The sequence below is a fragment of the Delphinapterus leucas genome, chromosome X (genome assembly GCF_059928025.1).
Source record: "Delphinapterus leucas isolate spDelLeu-1000000601 "Yukka" chromosome X, BTC_Dleu_Yukka2, whole genome shotgun sequence".
NCBI lineage: Eukaryota > Metazoa > Chordata > Mammalia > Artiodactyla > Monodontidae > Delphinapterus > Delphinapterus leucas.
In genome coordinates, this window is record NC_143150.1 from 119,085,759 (window position 1) to 119,107,194 (window position 21,436).

The 21,436-nt window shown below is 39.5% G+C and overlaps 1 protein-coding gene across 5 annotated transcripts in view; it reads right to left on the reverse strand.

The window, feature by feature from the left end:
• REPS2 (RALBP1 associated Eps domain containing 2) overlaps nucleotides 1-21,436 on the reverse strand; it is a 240,008-nt gene that overhangs the window by 110,934 nt on the left and 107,638 nt on the right. For 4 of the 5 annotated variants that reach the window (XM_022562671.3, XM_022562669.3, XM_022562666.3 and 1 more), the window contains 6 exons: nucleotides 18,787-18,925; nucleotides 13,426-13,489; nucleotides 11,279-11,421; nucleotides 7,847-7,941; nucleotides 2,850-2,919; nucleotides 1,333-1,386 (listed from right to left, as the gene is read on the reverse strand). In XM_022562671.3, coding sequence (XP_022418379.1) covers nucleotides 1,333-1,386; nucleotides 2,850-2,919; nucleotides 7,847-7,941; nucleotides 11,279-11,421; nucleotides 13,426-13,489; nucleotides 18,787-18,925 — 565 coding nt within the window. The remainder of the gene's footprint in view (nucleotides 1-1,332; nucleotides 1,387-2,849; nucleotides 2,920-7,846; nucleotides 7,942-11,278; nucleotides 11,422-13,425; nucleotides 13,490-18,786; nucleotides 18,926-21,436) is intronic. The other variant, XM_022562667.3, reaches the window with a different exon arrangement.

A 21,436-nucleotide genomic window follows, 5' to 3' on the forward strand; every position in this document is an offset into this window, starting at 1 on the left:
TTAGCCTAAAAGGCTGTTGGAGAAGCACAATTTAACTCTCCAAATTTAAATAACTTTTACTGATACCATAACATGAAGTTTACAAAAACTAGGATGTATCCACTTCATTTCCAGAAATTAGAGTTGGAAAGTACCTACCTCAGGCATCTGTCCTACACAAATAGAGCATTTCCGCCTATGATGAAGGAACCTGAATCAGTTCCAAAAGCCAAAACTAGGCTTGAGAATTCCTACCACTTTTGGAGTCATAGTTGATCTACGATCTTAATTTTCTATTTCTTAACGTCGCTTTCTAGAGGTAGTGGTTCCCAAAATAGGCTGAACATTGGAACCCCCTGGGAGGGAGGGGCTGCCTAAAAATACAGATTCTTAGGCCTCATCACTGCAATCAATCATATATTCTCGTTCATATTCATTATCCCTCCCTCCGTCCCTCTCTCTCCCTCTACCCCTCTCTCTTTTAAACCTTAAATGAACTTAGTGTTTGGGAAATACTGTACTGTAGCATAAGCCTCGATGTATATTGATTCCTTCGTTCCAACTTTAAAAAAATAAAGCCTGGATGATAGCTAGTAAACCAAAACAAACATGATTTACTTATGAAATATTAAGAGAGATAACACTAAAAGAGAAAGCAGCAACTTCTTTCATGTGCTCATAACCAGAGCTCCAAACAGTAATGCCATCCCTAGCCAGTTTGTTCTCAGCTAGGTTCATCTTGGTTCAGTGATGGCTCTGTCGAGAAAGCTGAGGCCACAGGCCCGACCATCTCCATGGTTCCCAGACACAGTTCTGATTCTCCGAGAACCTGGGCAAATACGACTTTTATTTCTCTCCTTGGAATCCACTCCATGTGTAAGCGCATTTACCTGCCTTCTTGGTGGTGAAGCATAATGAAAGCGTTTGAGATTTATGCTTTGGAAATGGAAAGTTTCACCTGTGAGCCTCCCATTAATCCACCCCATCAGCTTACTCTACACAGAAATCACAATGGCTTGTTGAAATCTTCCCAAATCCAAGCCTTCTCAATTTTATACTTAGTGACAATGAGACCCTTGATTCAAAGTGAGAAATCCTTTCAGTAAAACCTATATTCAGAAATTAAAAAGAAATCACCCTCTTCTCATACCTGAGAAGAGGGGAGGAGTAAAAAAGAAACCAAAAGGTTTCCTTAGAATAAAACACAAGACAAATATTTGGACAGAAATATATATATATATATACTATCACAGATGTACCAGTTTTCTCACTGAAACTACAGGGTTGTTTTGGTTTGTTTGTTTGTTTAAGAAATAACTACATTAAAAATATATTAAATTGGTTTTCTCCTACCTGAATCCTCAGACATATCCTTTGGTAAGGCTTCATCCGTAGCACTCTTCAAAGCTAGCAGTGTTTCGTTTTGTTTTTAAAGAACAAGAGAGGGAAAAGTAAAGAAAAAAAATTTATGTCTCAGACACATTACATTAAAACAAAGAACCCCTAGTCATCACTTATGAAAACGGTGTTACAAACATCTATAAGCTGCTATAGCACTTACTAAAAGAATAAAAGTCTCCTAAACTATGGTAACAGGTTCTCCTCCTACAGAGAACAGAGGTATTTTCAATGTTCCAGAGAGAGTGCCTCTAGTGGCTGGGAGGAGTATTACCAGGAAGTATCAAATTTCCCCATTTCTTTCCTGACATCCAGAGCAAAGATATAAGGACCTCTCTGAGAGTGAGAGCCAGGATTCAGGATTTTTAGAGCTCGCGAGGTTATTCCAATGGGTAGTCAAGACTAAGACCCACTAGTAAAGACAGTAATCAGAGTACTTGCTGCCACAGACAACATCTAGGTCTGCCTGCCTCTCCTGAGCAAATACTGAAACAGAGAGCATGCAATTACTGTTTCCTAATGGGAAACATTTTTCATGTTTAACTCCCATACAAAGCTACATCCATGGCAGGTCATGATAACAAAACCTGAAATAACTTCACTGATTTTTAGTCCCTTCAGATAAGCCTTTCATTCATGGGCAGTGAATCAATATCAGATAATAGAAGGAATACGGGCTTGAGAATTCGAAAATCTTGGTTCTTATCCCTGCTCTTTTTCTTACTGAGCAAATAATTCATACTGCCTGAACTTTAGTTTACTCATCTCTATATTTTATGTGATAAAACATACCAGCCTCCATTCCATTTTGTGAGGACTGAATAATACAGTGCATGAGGAAGGACCTGATAGATTATAAAGCATTATATAGAAGTATGGCAGGAGGTGGGGTGTTCCTCCTGCTCTTCTAGATAAGTCCCAGGCCAACTCATCCCTGTGCTTGATGCTAGCTGTAACACGGAACACCGTGCTGCACTGCTCTCACCCGTCCAGTAAGATAAGCAAATCATCACAACCCAACACCCACAAAGTCACAGAGAATAAAGCCCAGGGGTAGAAACTCTCTCCAGAAGGTAACTTCCTCGAGGATTAGACCTGTGTGCAAATGTGCATGTATATTGACATTCTGGGATCACATCTGCCAACACAAGATGTTATGCTCACAAACCGTTCAGCTTCTAGTCATTTCCTAATTAGTACGACCAGATTCCAATAAAAGGTGTTGGAGTAGCCTGAGGGTCAGCAGTGAGCACAGGGTCATAACTGAAGGGCTGTGGACACTCAAGGTCTTGTTACCACTTTATGAACTATAGTTTCGTCACAGCAACTGGAACTACTTAATCCATCCAAATATTTTCATATACAGAGAACAGTCCTCAGATGCTCTAGAAGCCAGCCACTCCAAGAGAAGTAGATTAAAAATATATATAGGTAAAATGTCCCTAAAGGGAGAAAACTCATTCTTTCCATACCTTGTTTGTCATCACCAGTCACATCTTGGGTAGGGACAGGAAAGTCGGCCATGTCTTTAATAGATAGCTTCTTGGAAAAGAAAAGTAAATTAATAATATGGGTTGGAATGGAAATGAAGTGATGTGCACATCTGATGCAAATGTTTTTAAAAGCTATGTATCTTGCCAATATTTCTGTCTCCCATAAACCCTGACATTTAATACTATTTTATTTTTTAGATTTCTAGTGGGGTATAAGTTAATTTGTATTGAAAAATTTATATACACAGAGGGAAAAAATAATGACTTAGATTGAAGTACATGTATAGACCACACATTATATCTCAATCTGGTGTGGGACTCAGCCAGAGTTGTGGAGCATTTGCCCACGACTCCAGTCAAGAACAAACCTGTGCTCTAGATACTTTCTCACAAGCAGAGAGAGGTTCTGACAAGTGGCCCCATCACATGGGTATTTGCCAGGATCTCTTATGTAGAGGGTGTTCAACCCTGATTCAAACAGCCTCCTTGTCATGGAATAAGAGAATTTTACTGATGAGCAGAACAAAATTTTCTGCTAACTCACTGAAGGAAGAAGTCCTCACTTACACTAAGAAGATGAATACCCAAATTGATCAAGTATTGATTAGTTTAAAATTCTATGTAAAATCTACTTACTATAATTTCTTCTACACTCTCAATTAACATGGACTCTGTCCTCTGATAAGATTAAAGGATAATACATATTCATAGTTGATATATATATGTAAACACATTCTAGAAAGATATATAAAAATTGAAGGGTGATTGGTAGGTGGGAATAGGGATAAGAGGAGAACTTGCCATTATATGCCTTTTGATATTCTTTTTATTTTAAACATATTAAAAAAATCAAATAAAGATAAATTTTAAAACCTAAAGAAGTAGGGTAAATTCCTGGAGTTAGCCGGTGCTCCAAAAGGTTAACTGGTTTACCTCTCAGAATCTGAACAGCCCAAGAGACCTAAGCAATACTTCTGTTTTCAAACTGTTTCAAAGAATGGAGTTAGAATACTGCTTGGTGGTAACCTGATCTAGGGTTTAGCCATCCACAGGCAAGTCATTCTTGGCATTACAATGAAGCCTCCAGATGTAATTGAGAACAGAGAATGTATCTCAACAGCGCCCTTCTTTCATTTTCTTGTCCCACGTGGATTGTAATCCAGATCCTTAGCAGAATAAAATAATTTAGGAGTAGAAAATATGGATAAAAAGAAATCCAAAAGAACACTGTTGAAAGAAATTTTAAAAATCTAAATAAAAGGAAAGACACCCCGTGCTCGTGGTCAGAAGACTTAATATTGTTAAGATGGTAATATTCTCTAAATCCATCTACAGATGTGAAGCAATCCTTCTTGCTTTTTTGCAGAATTTGACCAGCTGGTCGTAAATTTCATATAAAACTGTAAGGGACCCAGAATAGCAAAAATATTCTTGAAAAAGAAGAACAACTTACCAGAAAGTTATAGTAATCAAGACACTGTAGTACTCACATAATGACAAACATATAGATCAATGGAATAGAATTGAGAATCCATAAATAAACCCTTAAATTTGTGGTCAACTGATTTTCAGTAAGCGTACAAAACAGTTCAGTGGGAGAAAATTGTCTATTCAATAAATGATACTGGGACAACTCGCTATCCATATAAAAATAAAGAATGAAGTTGGTCCTCTTCTTCACAGCATATATAAAAATTCACTCAAGATGGATCACAGACCTAAATGTAAGACCTAAAACTATAAAACCCTTAGAAGAAAACATAGGAATAAACCTTCATGATCTTGTATTAGGCAATGGTTTCTTAGATATGACACCAAAAGCACAAGCAAAAAAAGAAAAAAATTAGATAAACTGAACTTCATCAAAATATAAAACATTTGTGTTACAAAGGATACTATCAAGAAAGGGAGGGAAAAAAAAAGAAAATTACTTGCAAATTATACATTTAATAAGAGATTTATATCCAGAATATATAAAGAACACTTACAACTCAATAAACAACCCAGTTTATAAATGGACAAGGGATAGGAATAGCTATTTCACCAAAGAAGACATACAAATGGCTAATTAGCACACAAAAAGATGCTCAATATCAGTAGTCATTAGGAAATTCAAATCAAAACCACGAGATACCACTTTACTCCCACTAGGGTGGCTCAAATCAAAAAGACAGATAATAACCAATGTTAACAAGGATATGGGGAAACTGGAACCCTCATACACTGCTGGTGGAGGAATGTAAAATGGTGCAGCTGCTCTGGAAAGTAGTTTGTGAGTTCCTCAAAAAGTTAAGCACAAGGTACAATATGATCCAATGATTCCACTCCTCAATATATACTCAAGAGAACTGAAAACATGTGTGCACACAAAAACCTGTACATGGACATTCAGAGCAGCATTTTTTCTAACAGCCCAAAAGGGGAAACAACCCAAATGTCCATCAGTTGAAGAATGGACCAATAAAAATTGTGTTAGTATCCATATAACGGAATACTATTCAGCAATAAAAAGGAATGAAGCACTGATACATGCTACAATGTGAATGAACTTTAAAACATTACACAAAGTGATCTCATCACAAGAAAAAAATTTTTTTCCTAATTCTTTAATAGCGTATTTATGTGAGATGATGGATGTTCACTAAACACAGTAATCATTTCAAGATGTATGTAAGTCAAATCATTTTGCTGTATGTACACCTTAAACTTATCCAGTGCTATATGTCAACTCTATCTCAATAAAACTGGAAGATCAAAAGCAAACATTATACTAAGTGAAAGAAGCCTGTCACAAAAGACCACATATTTTACGTTTCTATTTATATGAAATGTCCAGAATAGGCAAATTCAGAGACAGAAAATAGCTTAATGATTACTAGAGGCTGGGGAAAGCGGGGAACAGTAGATGACTGCTAATGGGTACAGGCTTTCATTTTGGAGCGATGAAGATGTTCTAAAATTCGACTATAGTGCTGGTTGCACAACTGTCAATATAAAAAAATCCACTGAATACTTTATACAAATTGTATACTGTAGATGAATATGGTATATGAATTATATCTCAATAAGCCTGTTTACAAAAGAAAGAAATCCAGTAATCTAAGAAGCACTGCTAAAGACAAGTGTCCCTGAAATTATAATCTTTAATTCTTAATGGAAATAAGTACATGGTACAGCTCTGCTGCCTTTAGAAAAAGATGTACTGCTGAGCAAACTTCTCAAGACCTGACTCAGCTATAGCTCCATTCACAACAAACACCTTTATGGAGTCATCCTTCACAGGGCTGGTACCAAGATCTATCTAAACTCCAAGCATGGGGAATTCCCTGGCGGTCCAGTGGTTAGGACTACACGCTTTCACTGCCGAGGGCCCAGGTTCAATCGCTGGTTGGGGAACTAAGATCCCACAAGTCATGTGGCGTGGCCAGAAAAAAAATAATAATAAAATAAAATAAACTCCAAGCATGCATTCCTGTGTTTAAAATATCTCCATTTCCAGGCTTCACAGACACCTGGATATTTGCTCCTTTCCTTTTAGAGATGATAAGTGAGTACACGAAGAACAGCAACATGAGTCAGTAATTAATTTCTCCAAAAACAAACAGCATTATTTATCTCTGTTGGAAAAGCAGAGACCATCTGATAGCATGGCAAGTTGGAACAAAATGTTTAACTAGAAAAAATGTGAATTATGACGTTTTTAGTAAATCACCCAACAACAACATAATTTTACACAAGCAGGGGTACCCATAGCAAAAAAAATTTAAAAATAAAACAAAAAACAAACCAAAACAAACAAAAAATAAAACAGGGCAACTGCATAAGACAGTTATAGAGATGTCTGTCCTGGCCTGACAGACAAACTTCTCCGTACACTGTCAGCAACCCGAGTACACCGAGGGCCGGGAAAAGTGACTGACAATCATACTTGCTTCACCATCATACACATTCTACAGAAAAAGAAATTGAAAAAGCCAAAACTCTTAGAATGCACCTCTATCACTCCACCTGAAATCACTTTATCTCCTTCCCAAGAGTAGAAATCTGCTGAGGAAAGGAACACGGAGGCTACGACTCAAAGAAAGAGCAGTAGAGAGGCCAAGAGAGACGTTATCAGAGGGGGCACAGCAGAAGCAGGCTTGATTCGCTCAGAGAAGAGCAGAGGATGGCATCCACAACATGCACTACAGGCACGAGAGCCTTGTGGGAAAGAATAAATAATCACACACAATCACAAGAAATTTTTTAAATGGCCCTGTATCCTGCCTTTGACTTCTATCATCTTGCAACGTCGGAGCACTGTAATAGGAGCCTATGAACAAACCTCCATTTATGAAACATTTCCAGACTTTTTTCAGGGTGGGAACAGCAGATATCATAAGTTGTCATCACAGCAATCATAATGGTGGTGACGGTGACGAAAGTGCTGATATTAACAATAACCATAAGGACCCCTAAAGCACACAGTTAAGCCCCTGCATCAGCGGCCCAACGTTATAGGAATTCTTCAGGTTTCTCTTGAGGATCATCCAAATCAGGCAGCTTTCAATGTGATCTGGGGCCCTCATATACAGTTCTCAAACCTCCTCTCAAAACTGTTCTGATTCATTACACCTTGTTAATAATCAGCTGCTAAAAATACAACTTTACAATGTTTTCTTCCAAATTAAAGCGCGGTTAAAGTAAATAACCTGGCTTACGTTCTCCTGGCTTAGTTTGGCTGTACCTAAATTTCACCTCTAAAAGGTCAAGAGGCTACTTTGCTTTTTTCACCAAATCTAGTTTTAGGGAGAAGAGAAAAAGATAATTCTAGATATATCTGGTGTCCAGATTTGAAATGCTGAGCTCCAAAGTTAGTACTAAGTATTAAGAGAAATCGTTATGAAAGCAAATTTTCCAGAGTTTGTAAAGAACAATCAGCTAATGGGTTTAATAGTACACACATCCTTACTTATTAACATATGAAGATCTTTTACCTCCATCCGATTCAAGTCACGGGGTTGTTGGTTTGCTGGCACTGACTCAGAATAAGAATCAAATAACGCACACTCCCACTTGGGCTTAGGAAAGGCTAAGAAGAAACAAAAAGAATGCATAAGAATATATACTATAGTCATGGTGGTCATTGTTTCCTAGCAGCTTTTCTGTGCTTGGTAAATAGAGCAACAAAATCAGCCAGCTCCTATATGCGAGAGATGGCACTAATCACGCTGAGGTAGTATTTCAAGTTCTTTACGTATACAAGCTAGTACTTCTGCCATGCCCACTTTACACGCAATAAAACTAAGGAGCAGCGAAGGTAAGCACCTTAGTCAAGGTCAGAGAGCCAGTAAATGAAGAGCAGGGGCTTGAACTGCCAGCACTCCTGCTGGAAGGTCCATGCTGTCAGCATTTCATGTTGTAACACAGAAGTCATTTTCCACCTTAACCATCACTATCACAATACTTCAGTTTCAACTAAGCTACTAGCAGCATTTTAAAATGGCAGTAACTATGGTGATAGTTTGAATACCATAAACATTAACTGAGGAAATACTTCATTTTAGCTATTACTACTGGAAGTAAATAGACAAGATCTTACAATGATATGTGCCGAAGAAAGCTTTATGAAGTACTCATTTCTTTTGGTTAGCAGGAATAACAAAAACAAGAACACAAGTTCTTCCTGATTTATAACAATGAAATAATCACATTATGGGTTTCTTCCAACATAGTATAGTGACAGCAGCTGTTAGCTGGGTAGCTGAGTGGATCAGCATAAGAAAAACCATCCTACCTGGTAAGCTAACACTGAACACTCACACTACTTCTTAGAAACAGATTCTGTTTCACCACTTCTGTCACAAAGTAAGTAAAAAAAAAAAATGTCTCAACAACTAGGAAAATTGTCATTATTCCAAAGAGGAAAAGCAGACTGTGGTAGACAGTAAACAGAAGCTACAAATCAAATTTGTCAAGACCAGCTATTAAGAAATCAAAATTTTAGTGCCATGTTTAAAAACATTTTTTTGAATCAAATGTTAAAAATAGATTGGCAGGGACTTCCCTGGTGGCACAGTGGTTAAGAATCACCTGCCAACACAGGGGACGTGGGTTCGAGCCCTGGTCCAGGAAGATCCCACATGCCGCAGAGCAACTAAGCCCTTGCGCCACAACTACTGAGCCTCGCGCTAGAGCCTGCAAGCCACAACTACTGAGCCCGCGAGCCATAACTACTGAAGCCCGCGTGCCTAGAGCCCGTGCTCCGCAACAAGAGAAGTCACCGCAATGAGAAGCCTGTTCGTCGCAACCAGAGAAAGCCCGCTCGCAGCAACAAAGACCCAACACAGCCAAAAATAAAATAAATTTATTTTAAAAAATTAAAAAGCACAGAGAAGGCCCAAAGAGTTCTGGCCATTTTCTTGAACCAAATACAAAAATAAACAAGGTTAATAAACCATTTAAAAGTCAACTACTAAACCCTTAGGGTTTGCCATACTATCACTAAGTTTGATGGGATTTTATGAGGTCTCTCATGGTTTTTGTTAGAACTATTTAATTATTACTTAAGATTAATCCCACAAACTCTGGAAATGATGTGCAATTTTTGTTTAATTGAAGGGTATATGATGGATTCCTCTTCAGTTGTTTCTATATAAATGCATGCTCCATAAAAGGCCATTAAGAAATGGGGGGTGGACTTCATTCAAAATAAAGGGAGATGCACTTGACTGAGGCTCTATTTTTTAGACTCCCCTGTACTGCGTAAGCAAGGTAAAAGCAGCCATTTGCAGCAGTAAAGGAATCAAGAGGCTATTTCTCTTTTGTTAATACACTTTTTGCTCAGGGCTTTCAGACCTTTAAAAATCTCATCAGTGACTTTTGAAACACTCCGTGAAACACCTGAACACCTACAAAGTGACTCCTCAAATAAGAAGTCATGACACCCAGCCTAGGTTCCATAGCCACACCACATAAGAACAAGGAAACAGCATTCCTCAAGACCCCAAACAGGAAAGAGAGGGAGGAGAGAGAGCGAGACAGGGACACAGAGAGAGACACTAAAGAGGAAAAAGAGCAGTGCATCATGCTGCCCAACTGCAAACTAGTTCCTGGGGACCCCTGAGGGTCTCCCCCAGACTGTAAGGAAGGGGAACACGCTGGAGTTACGGCCCGCTGGAGTCAGAAAGCAGCTGCTATTAGCAAAGTCCAAGCTCTGAAACAAGTAATAGCTTTTGCTCTCTGAACCCTCCCCTTTGTACATTTTCTGAGGGCCTCTGGGCAAGATCCCAGAATGGGTCATGCTTCCCCCAACATGTTCACCGGTCCCTGGCACCAGCCACATACTTAGTCTCTTCCTTTTGGTTGAGCCTCCACCCCGTCACTACCTAACACAGAATGACAGACTTTTTATTTAAGAGTCAGAGACCCGAAGACTGACTTAGATAAGTCACTGGGTACTTTGAATCTAGTGTCATTATGAGGAGGGGACGAGACAAGATAATCTAAGGCCTTTCCAGATCTAACCAGGAAATTTATGATCTGTTCATGACTAATCACGTTTTCTTTAGACACTGTTTCCCTCATGCCAATAATCATCAATGACTAAGCTCTCATGTTTTAGAGGCCCTCTCTAAAAAGTGAGAAAGTCTGTTGAAAGCACCAGCTATTTCTGGACCCTTTCGATGAAGGCTATACTTCTGTGAATAATAAAATTCACATCAGAAATCAGCCCACTGCCTTTGAAAGGGCAAGAGACACTATTAATTTTTTCAATCTTCCAAAGAAGTTAATACAAAGGTTGGACTCACTACGACTCTTTCCTATCCAAAGGATTTGGGGGTAACTGTTTTATTAATGAGAAAGACAAAGAGAGCTCTATTCTAACTTTCTGGTGTGCTAGAATGTTCTATATCTGACTGCAGTTACATGGGTGGATACATATTTTAAAAATCGAGTGTACATTTAAGATCGGAGCCTTTCATACATTTCACTGCATGTAATTTTTAAACTTTTTCATTAGGTACAAGACTCCTAGTCCATTCCGTTGCCCAAGGCCACTCGGGGACATCGGGCTGGGCCTAAAGATGGTAAGTCAGCATTGGCTCTACAGGAAGATCTTCCTCCTAATTTTTTATCAGCTGGGGATTCAGTAGTTGCCTGGTCCACAATTTTCATGAAAGGGTTACGTGGCTTTGGTTCAAATCCACCCAGACAGTACTAGAATGGAGATAAAAGATGACTCACATTTGCTAGATCATCCCTATGACTCACATTATAAGTTGTGAGAGTCTAATATCAGTTAATGAACAGTAACTGTATATACAAAGGACTCCACAAAGTGTCTGGACAACATCTTAAGGAACAAAACTCTCTTCCAAGATCCGGAAGGAAACGCCTAAGGTTTAGGATTTATGATGAGGCATTACCTGCTTGCAGGTACTCCGGCTGCAGAGTTGGAGGCAGGCCCTCAGGCAGTGGGTAGCCGTTCTTCCGGGCCACAATGAGATGAAACGCAGCACAGAACTCCGGCAGGCTCAGGGCTCCATCGCAGTCAGCATCGCTCAATTCCCTAAGGAAAGCAGATGTTATGAGCGCCTAACACGGGGCTCAGAAGGAAAGTTACTCAGCCTCAAACATGCAAACACGACTCCCAGGCTCTCTGGTGGAGGCCCTGCAGGGTCCCCAAACCCATATAAAATCTCAGGGGGCCACACGGAGGAAGAAAAATCGACACCACTAGCATGAGTGGCACTTTATAAATAAAAATTGAAATTCTTCAGATCCTCCAAATAGATCTGTTTTACAACAGACTACACAAGTTAAAAAAAACTATGGGACAAAAAGGAAAACGATGCCCACAATTCACACTTAGTTGACAGTCATTGAGTAAATGAGTTGTGTGGACAGCCCCGGACTTGGTGCTCAAAACAGTCAGAGGAAGGGCTGGCCCTGCCCTTTCACCGGTGTCCTGGCCATTATTCAGTTACCCAAGCTCAGATACAAGCACTTCATTTCTCAGCTTTAAGGAAAAACCTTGAACTTTTCAAGTTGCAAATGTTGTATCAAAACTTTGCTTGAGAATTCCCTCCTGGGAAAACACAAGTAAGCTCAGTAAATACTGGCTGAACTATGTTTTCAGATAAAACTAGCAACTAGGGAAGGCTGGAACCAGATGAGATAGAAAGGAAGAAAGGGAGAGGCTTGAAAAGGCTTATCTTTGCTTCAGCCGTTGTTTCCCACTGAAAAGCAGAGGCCTATCTGCCAAAGTAACTAAGACCCCATAAGCTCAACCAGTCTCTTAGGTGTACAGAGATGAGTACGCTTGTGTTAGGACAAGCAGAGCGAGAAGGCATATACAATCATAGTAGAAAGGGGGTTACTATTTGAAAGAAAAACCACAGAAGGTAAGCTCCGGAACTTTCCTTTGGACCCTTCATATCCTTGTCCCCCTTGAATATTCAGAAAGTACCAGCTCCCCAAGGTGAGGAGCCAGGGAACTGTTTCAAACACTGGGTGGAGAGAATCCCACAAAGCTTACATGGATACGTCTCAACAAAAAGAGAGAAATCCTCATGCCAATAATGTTAAGACTGGGAATTCTGCCAAAACAGACTGTATTCTTTACAAAATGATAGTTTCTCTTTTTTCCTAGCTTTAAAGCCTAATAAGGCTTGCCACTTTTTTTTTGAATGCTATAATATATTGCCGAAAACCCGAAATTCAGCTCAGGATCCCAGATACAGTGGCATTCACAAGTGTCAGTGGAATAGTTTTCCAATATTATGCACAAAACATGACAAGCAATTTTAAACTCTAATTTTTTTGTAAATCCTCATGAAAAAAAGTTTTACATAAATATTCCAATACTTTAATTATATATTTATCACAGTGTGGTCTCCCACCCAGTCTTGAGGAAGAAGAGCCCACACGCAGCCGGGAGTTTACAGAGGTATGGAGCGTTTTCATAAACGCAAACAGAGCCATCTGGACCAACCAGCACAGCCCTTCTGGAGCCGGTGATGGAGCCGGCACAGCAGCAAAGCACCGGGCACGCCACATGTGCAAGTCTGAACCAGGGCCCAGCTGATAAACACCAGCCAAATTTACGAAGCTCAGAGGCAGCGAGAAGAGTCAAATTTAACTTAATTCCAAAATATTTGTGGAACTTCTGTTCACCTGGCCTCATAAAATATTATAAAGAATAGCTTTTCAAGGTTCTCTGGTCACTTACACCACATCAAGTAGAAAAATCTGAAAATAAAACACACAAGATGGAAATTCTCATATGCTCACACAACTGCTTAGACTGAAAAGGCATCTACGTGAGGACAATAATTAGGAAATTGCTTTTTAAATAAGAGCCCAAACAGTGCGTAGTATGTGCCAGACACTATTCATTGTGCTTTTCATATAACTTACTTAATCTTCAAAGCAACAATAATCTAAGTTCTTTTCATTCTCTTAGTCTGATTTTTAAAAAATTCAAAAGATTAGATTTTTAAAATGCAAAAGTAGGAGCTAAAGGATGGCTATGGATAACAGTATGATACTATGAGGCATTAACTGTACTTACCATATATAGGAGAGTTCTGGAATGGAAAGCTTTGATTTGGTGAAGAAGTTCTTGGCCACAGAACCTGTCAAGAGCCATTGTTTAAATAAATCATGAATTACTTATCTAGAGCAGCTTTTATATTTATATGTAAATGAATCACCATTTTTTTCATTCAGCAATTCCTACCATATAACCACAAATATAACAATTATTCATCAAAGAAACTACGAATTGTGTGGCTAAAAGCAACATACAAACGGCTTTTAAAAGAGTATGTAAATTAGAATAGGGCAAAAGAACTAACGGCATAATACTTAATTATGACATGAAAATTATATGAATTCCTTCTTTGTATTTCCAAAAATCTGCAAAATTTACTAAAAATTCAAAAGATAACTATCAAAATTATCAAAGTAAAAATCTGTCGAGCACTTTTAATGAACGGATGCAAAAGTAATACACGATCATGGTAGGAAACAGCAAAAAAGAAAAACTAACACCATTAATCTCATCATACTAGAGATAAGACAGACATCTTGAGAAAGCGTTTCAGTGAGATTTAAGATCTCTTGGTGGCTCTTCAAGAATCGTATCCAGGAACCTCTTGCTACTTTCTTTATTCATTGCAAATTTACCAGTATCAATGGAAATCAGGTAATCATTTCATTTTACATGTAACGTAGCTTCAAGTCCCAATTGCACTTAAAATGTTTAGACCCAATCCTTATTGAGATTGAAATTTTTATGCTTTCTGCTCTCAAAACAGTTTCACAATTCAAAAGCCTCAAGTCTAACACAAAGAACACTCAAATCAAAGCCCTAAACTCTATTCTAAACTGATAAAGTCAAAAATCTTTCCTTAGCCAGCACGAGACTTCTAACTGGCCTTGAAACAAAGGATTATAGTGGACCCTAAGGCAGACTTATTTTCCTTTGATAGATGAAGGATCAAAGACAAAGTACCCTATAAACGAATGAGCCTTCTCCCCAAGAGCATCCTGGAAATAATGCTGACTCAGGACTGTTGGCCATCCATGCAGCCTCCTTGCCTTGTCAAACATTTGTCAGAAATGTCTTGAAAGCCCATTTGCCGGCTATTTTATACATAGAAAGGCATTCTCCCCTAATTTCATTCTTCTTTTTCCCTCCTGATCTCCTTTCTTCAAAGTATAATAGGCTCAAACCCACAGCTAGAGACCTGGCCTGGCCTTCACACAGTAGAGAGAGACTGTCGGCCCACGGTGTCCCAGAGTGGTTGGGCGGCACCCACAGGGAAGATGATGGCTAACGAGGTCAGAGAAGGAGCACTTGAGCAAGCCAGGTGCTCCCTCCTTCGGTGCTGACAGAAGTTCAAACGGGGAGCTGGAACCCTCGCCCCAGCCCCACCCTCAAGCAACAGAGAAACCCCAAACAAGCCTCCTTTCCTTGCTCTCTCCAGCCATTTTCAGATCCACCCGAGAGCCACATGTGGGGCAGAAGAGGTAGAAGGGAGGCTTAAAAGCTGTCAGCAGTCAAAGATCAAAACCATGAATCCAGACTTTTTCTTACAAGGGGTCTCTCAGCCCAGTAAACGACAGCTACCCACAGCATTGATCCATCAGTGACTGAATGTTAATACATCCAATATACACAGATCTTTAAAAAATAATAAAGACCAGTAAACCACTGTAAAAATGGATTGAGCTATGAGAGTTCAAAGAAATAGATGCAACTGACTCTTAATCATATTGAAAAAAAAATGTTCCACCTTGTTCGTGAGACATCTGTAAGTTAAAGCCACACAAAGACATGATTTCTTGCCTATCATCAGATGGGAAAAATACAAAAGTTCAATAACGTGTTTTGATAACAAGACTATGGGAAAACAGGCACCTCATACAATGCTGGTGGGGTGACAAAATGGCACAACCCCAAAGAAGGGGTGTTTTGCAAAATCACATTTGACCCGGTAATCCCACTTCCAAATTATCCAAGGATACACTAACAAAAATATAAAAAGACATATGCAGAAGGCTATTTACAAGAGAAATATATGTAATAGCAAAGGACTAGAAGTATTCCCAATAAAGAATTGGCTGAATAAACGACTGCACATTCACACAATCTGTAAGAAGAAACAAGAAATATCTCTACATACGACTACAGAGTAATCACCAGAATATATTAAGTGAAAAAGCAAGGTGGAGGAAAGAGTAAGTAGTATGCTACCACTTATCTAAGAAAATATGGAGATAAGAACACACACACACACATATAGAGAGATATGCGCATACATGTATTTGCTTCTATTTTTAAAAACAGACAAATAAGCCATTAAACAAGATGTTTACCTATAGGAACAAGGAAGGAACAAGGTAGAGGAGATAGGGACAGGAACTAGACTTCTTTGAATGTAGCTTGTTTTGTAGACTCAACTTGAGGACTGTGTTAATATTTTATATAAGTAAAAAATTAAATTTTAAGAACACAATCCCTAAAACTTGAAATCAAAACAAATAAAACTGAAAAGCACAAAGTTGGAGAACTCTCACTATCCAATTTCAAATACTTACTATAATAATCAAGACAGTGTGGTATTGGCATTAGGCTAGACATACAAATCAGTGAAACAGAATTGGTAAAGAAATAAACCCTCACACTTACAGTCAGTTGAATTTTGACAGGGAACCTAAAACAATTAAATGGGGGAAAGAATAGTTTTTTCAACAAATGGTGCTGGGACAACTAGATATTCACATGCAAAAGAATGAATTTGAACCCCTACCCCATATCATATGCAAAACTTAGCTCAAATTGGACGAAAGAACTAAATATAAGAAATAAAACTGTAATATAGGGAATTCCCTGGCAGTCCACTGGTTAGGACTCTGCACTGTCACTGCCAGGGCCCAGGTTCAATCCCTGATCTGAGAACTAAGATCCCACAAGCCACACGGCACGGCCAATAATAATAATAATAAAAAAACAAAATTAATATGACCTTGGATTAAGCAATGGTTTCTTAGATATGACACCAAAAGCACACGCAACAAAAGAAAAAATAACCGGAACAGCAAAATTAAACTTTTTTGCTTCGCAAGATACCATTAGGAAAATAAAAGGACAAGCCACAGATTGGGAAAAGAATATTTACAAATCATATGTCTGATAAGGAACCTGTGTCTAGAATACACAGAGAACTCTTTCCACTCAACGATTTTTTTAAAAAAATGGCAAAGTATCTGAATAGGCATTTCTCCAAAGAAGATATACAAATGGACAGTAAGAGCATGATAAGATGCTCAATGTCATTCTTCATCCAGAGAGATACCACTTCACATCCACTAGGACGGCTACAATCAAGAGATAAAAACAAGCGTTGGCAAGGATGTGGAGTAAGACACTACTGGTGGCAATGTAAAATGGTGCGGCCACTTTGGAAAACAGTCTGACTAGTCCTCAAATGGTTAAATACAGAGTTATCCTATGATCCAGCAATTCCACTCCTAGGTATATATCCAAGAGAAATAAAAACATACATCTACATAAAAACTTGTACACAAACGTTCACAGCAGCATTATTCTTAACAGCCAAAACAACCCAAAAGTCAATCAACTGATGAACAGATAAATAAAATGGGGTCTATCCATACAATGGAATGATATTCATCCATAAAAAGGAACGAAGCTCTGGTACATACCGCAACATGGATGAACCTTAAAAACATTATGCTAAGTGAAAGAGGTCAGACACCAAAAAACACTTACTATGCAATTTCATTTATATGAACAGCCCAGAACAGGCAACTCTATAGAGAGAGAAAGTAGTTTAATGGTAACCTAGGGCTGGGGGGTGGGGAGAGCAGGAATGGGGAATAAATGCTACTAAGTAGGTAGTTTATTGGGGCGGAGGTGCTCTAAATCTAGATTGTGACTATACTACACTAAAATCATTGAATTGTATACTTTAAATGGGTGAATTTAGAGTATGTAAATTACATCTAAATAAAGATGCTTTCTAAAAAGGGACATCAACTAATTGCAATGTATGAACCTCTCCTGACCTTGATCAAACTAAACTTTTTTAAAAGGCATTTGTGAGACAATTGGGGAAATCTGAACAAGACTTGATATTAAGTAATTTGTGGGGTTTTCTTAAATGTGCTAATGAGTTGTGGTTATGTTTTTAAAAGAGGCCTTATCTTTACAGATACATCCTGAAATATTGTCAAATGAAATAGTCTGGTAATTGCTTCAAAACCATCTAGGCTGAGAGAGGGTATAAATAAAACCAAACTGTGAGAGCTGACTGATAGGTACATAGGAGTTTCACTTCAGTTGTGTCTGTATTTGAAATTCTGCCAAATGAAAAGGTTAAAAGAAAATAAAAACATTCCTAACAGCTGCCTATTTGTATTTGGCTAAATATCTGCATACACTGTGAAAAGACTCACTTAAGCAGTGGGTACAGTTAGCAAGTGGCCAATAAATGCAATCTGGGTTCTGCTTTCTTTTAAAATCATGTTGTCAACGTTAATTTTTTGTATCTACAATATTCTGCCTTCAAATAAAGCCATTACCACCAACCAGAAAATGATATCTGCGTTTATACAGGTACATTTCAACTACGCACCTTATTTCACGAGAGAAAATTAATCTTAGTCCACACTGCGATATGTCAGCTTACAATTATCAAGGACATATTGTTATTCTTCACAATTGAAGTATAAAAAGGAAGTTTTATGAATTTGTCTTCCAGACTCTACTATTTCACTGTTTGTTTAGTCTTCAGCCGGGTGAAATGCAGGCACGTGGGAATTAAACCAGTTCCTCTCAGCTTGAATTTTGCATGAGAATTCAATAGGAATATGTATTTCTGAAGATAACCCAGAAGAACTAACATGTGGACATAAAAATGCTGGCCAATTTTCCTCCCATATTTTCTCTCAGAAAAACCAGAGGAGAAAGACTGCAGCCAAAGAAAACGAACATGAACTTGCACTCTAAGGTGTATATAACATAAGGAGACCTGTGACAGCAACTCTTTGGGAGGCTACACTATGTCCTTGCTGTAACACCAACATAGTGAGTATGCAATTAAAGGTGCGGCACTAATTTCAGGAACTGCTCCAGCTAATAAGGCACAGGATCTGAACCAGGATGCTCCGAATTCCCATTTAACCCCCCTTTGAAACGGAAACATAACTTTCCCAATATCACTGCCAAGTGTTTTTCTGCATGGTTTATAATTGATGAGACATTCAACCTCAGAGAAAAACAAACTAAAATCATAGAAGGTTGTTGTACTCATTTTGTGTGGACTATTTCTCAAGATGGGCGCTGTTATTTATGTGAGACAGTGAGCTGGGACCCGTGTTCTCACCCGCCAGACTTTGTTACCTGAAATGAAGGAACTCGGATCAGGCTGAAGGGACCGGAACTGGTTGACATAATACTCTCGCTGCTCTTCCGTTATCCTCCAGGGTTCATCTGGGTAACTACTGTTGTTATCCTGCAGTTCTCTCTCCACTGAAAAGGACTTTAAAAAGAAATCAATAAGCAGATGCTCACAGAATCTGTCTTTTGTGAAACGAAGTAGAAATATTACACCCAAGCATTATAATCTTTTTTCCTCAAGGGAATGAATTTAAACACCTTGTGAGTAGAATTTAATGGGAATGTAAACTTCTGAAGGTCAGACATCATGCTTTATACCTTTCTTTTGTATTTCCTAAAGTTGTTAACAGGTCTGAGCATGAAATATTGAACACTTGGGTGAGTGACAAAAGATTTTCCAATGTGATGAAGGGGAAAAAAATACAATCGTTCTTTTCTTCAAATATTCACCACATTTTGATCCTTTCAAATTAGTTGAGTAGATAGTAAGATAATCTAGATTCTTTTTAAACCATTTTTTTAAAATCTAGAACAGCTATAACCACACCATCTTTCTTTCTGAGGTATTCCCGTTGTATAAATCTGGGAATCAAAAGCTCCGAATCAAGTCCCACGTCCCCAGGTCCCACCTGAGTGGCAAGTCAGGATCACCAAACCTCTCCTTCCACATTTGTGAACTGGGGGTTCTACTTAGTAATAGAGCTGAGTGCAAAGATGGGCTGTCATGGTACCACAACAAACAGGGTAACAAGGGGTGCATCCGACCTGCCACTAGGGGGCATGCAAGTCAAATTTGAGATTTTAAGGATACAGAGAACCAAAGTAGTAGGGCAGGAGAAAAGAGCTCTGCTAAGCAATGGGGAAAGAAGCAAAAATGGTGATTCTGGAAGGAGCAGCACAGGGCTTTGTTGCATCCCTCCCATCTACCCTAAGGCTAAGGTGCTACTTGCCAAGGGCCACCTTCATGGAACTAAAAGGTAAACACAAGGAGGGTGAGCCTTTAAGACAAAAGGAGACTAGGAAAGAAGGGGAGAGGTATTACTACTAATACCCATCAAGGTGCCTGCTTCTGAATGAACACACTACCAAGGAATTAATCATTAGGAGGGTATTCTACTCACTATCCCCAGAAAAGACAGCAGACCGTCTCTGCCCCCTGCCTCAACCTCCCCAACAAACACACACCACATTCTGGAAGTAACTCTTCCCTGGAACACTTGGCTCTCCTCTGATGCCATTCAGAGAAGAAACAACTCTGTAAAAAGTTTGAGCTGTGATATGACCTTGAGATGCCATCTTTGAAGTTTGCATACTAGATGAGTTTCCACTAAATCTAAATCAAACCGTTTTTAAATGCCCTGAAAGTCACTATCCAGTAGTTAATGCCTTAAATTCATAGAGTGTTTTGAAATTTACAAAGCATTTCATACACCCCTATCTCACCTGAGCACCTCAAACATTTGAGAGGTAGACACAGCAGGTAGTAGTATCCTTTTCCCAGATGAGGAAACCAAGGCTCAGAGAGCTTAAGGGACATGCCCATATCCTTCACTGAACCTCTGCAGTCAGCAAATACGTGCCCACTTTTTTTTAATCTGTTGCCAAAATCTCCATGCTAGGTATTGGCTGCGCATTCCCTGGCGCTGACATGGAAGCTTCTACTCCCCTAAAATGCACTCTCCTTCCCACCTGGAACCGAAACTGCCATACCCAGTCGTTGCTGGTAGTGTCATCCCATAACCATCTGCTCACCCTATTTCCTCTCCCATATTACTTGACCCCTGAGTGGCATCAGTGGTCTCTTAGCAGGTCTCAAGTCTAATCTGACAGCAGGAATCGGAAATGGACAGGAGAAAGTGACCGATTCCTCTGCTTAAAAGCTTTCAGGATGACCTATTGCCCAATAAAACAAATCCCCCTCCTCCACCTGGCTTTTAGGGCCCTTATAATCCAGCCTCCTCCTTGGTCACTCATATCAGGCTTCTGATAGCCCACATGCTCTCTCCTCATGGGTCAGGTTTGCGTCTTCTCCCCAGACCACCCTTCCTCTGATCCCAGCCCACTCAAATCCTACCCATCTGAGTTTCCCTGGTAGTGCAGTGGTTGAGAATCTGCCTGCTAATCCAGGGGACACGGGTTCGAGCCCTGGTCTGGGAGGATCCCACATGCTGCGGAGCAACTAGGCCCGTAAGCCACAACTACTGAGCCTGAGCGTCTGGAGCCTGTGCTCCTCAACAAGAGAGGCCACGACAGTGAGAGGCCCGTGCACAGCGATGAAGAGTGGCCCCTGCTTGCCACAACTAGAGAAAGCCCTCGCACAGAAACGAAGACCCAACACAGCCAAAAATAAAATTAATTAATTAATTAATTTTTAAAAAAATCCTACCCATCCTCAAGTCCCATGGCCCCAAAGGACTCTCTGACGTACCTGCCAGGTCCACAGCCACCGCAGAGGCGCTACCTGCCCCCAACCCCCAGCTCAGCTTGGCTACGAAGATGGGTCTGGAACCACACGTGCACAGCATGGCCCACCTCATGCCCGGTCTCCCCCAGCTGAGTCCAAGTAAGTGTGGGTGGGCTCACAGTTGCTGGCCTCTGGGATGCTCTGGCACAGAAAGCTTTTCTCTAGCGAGAACAAGCTGCGCCAGATGCT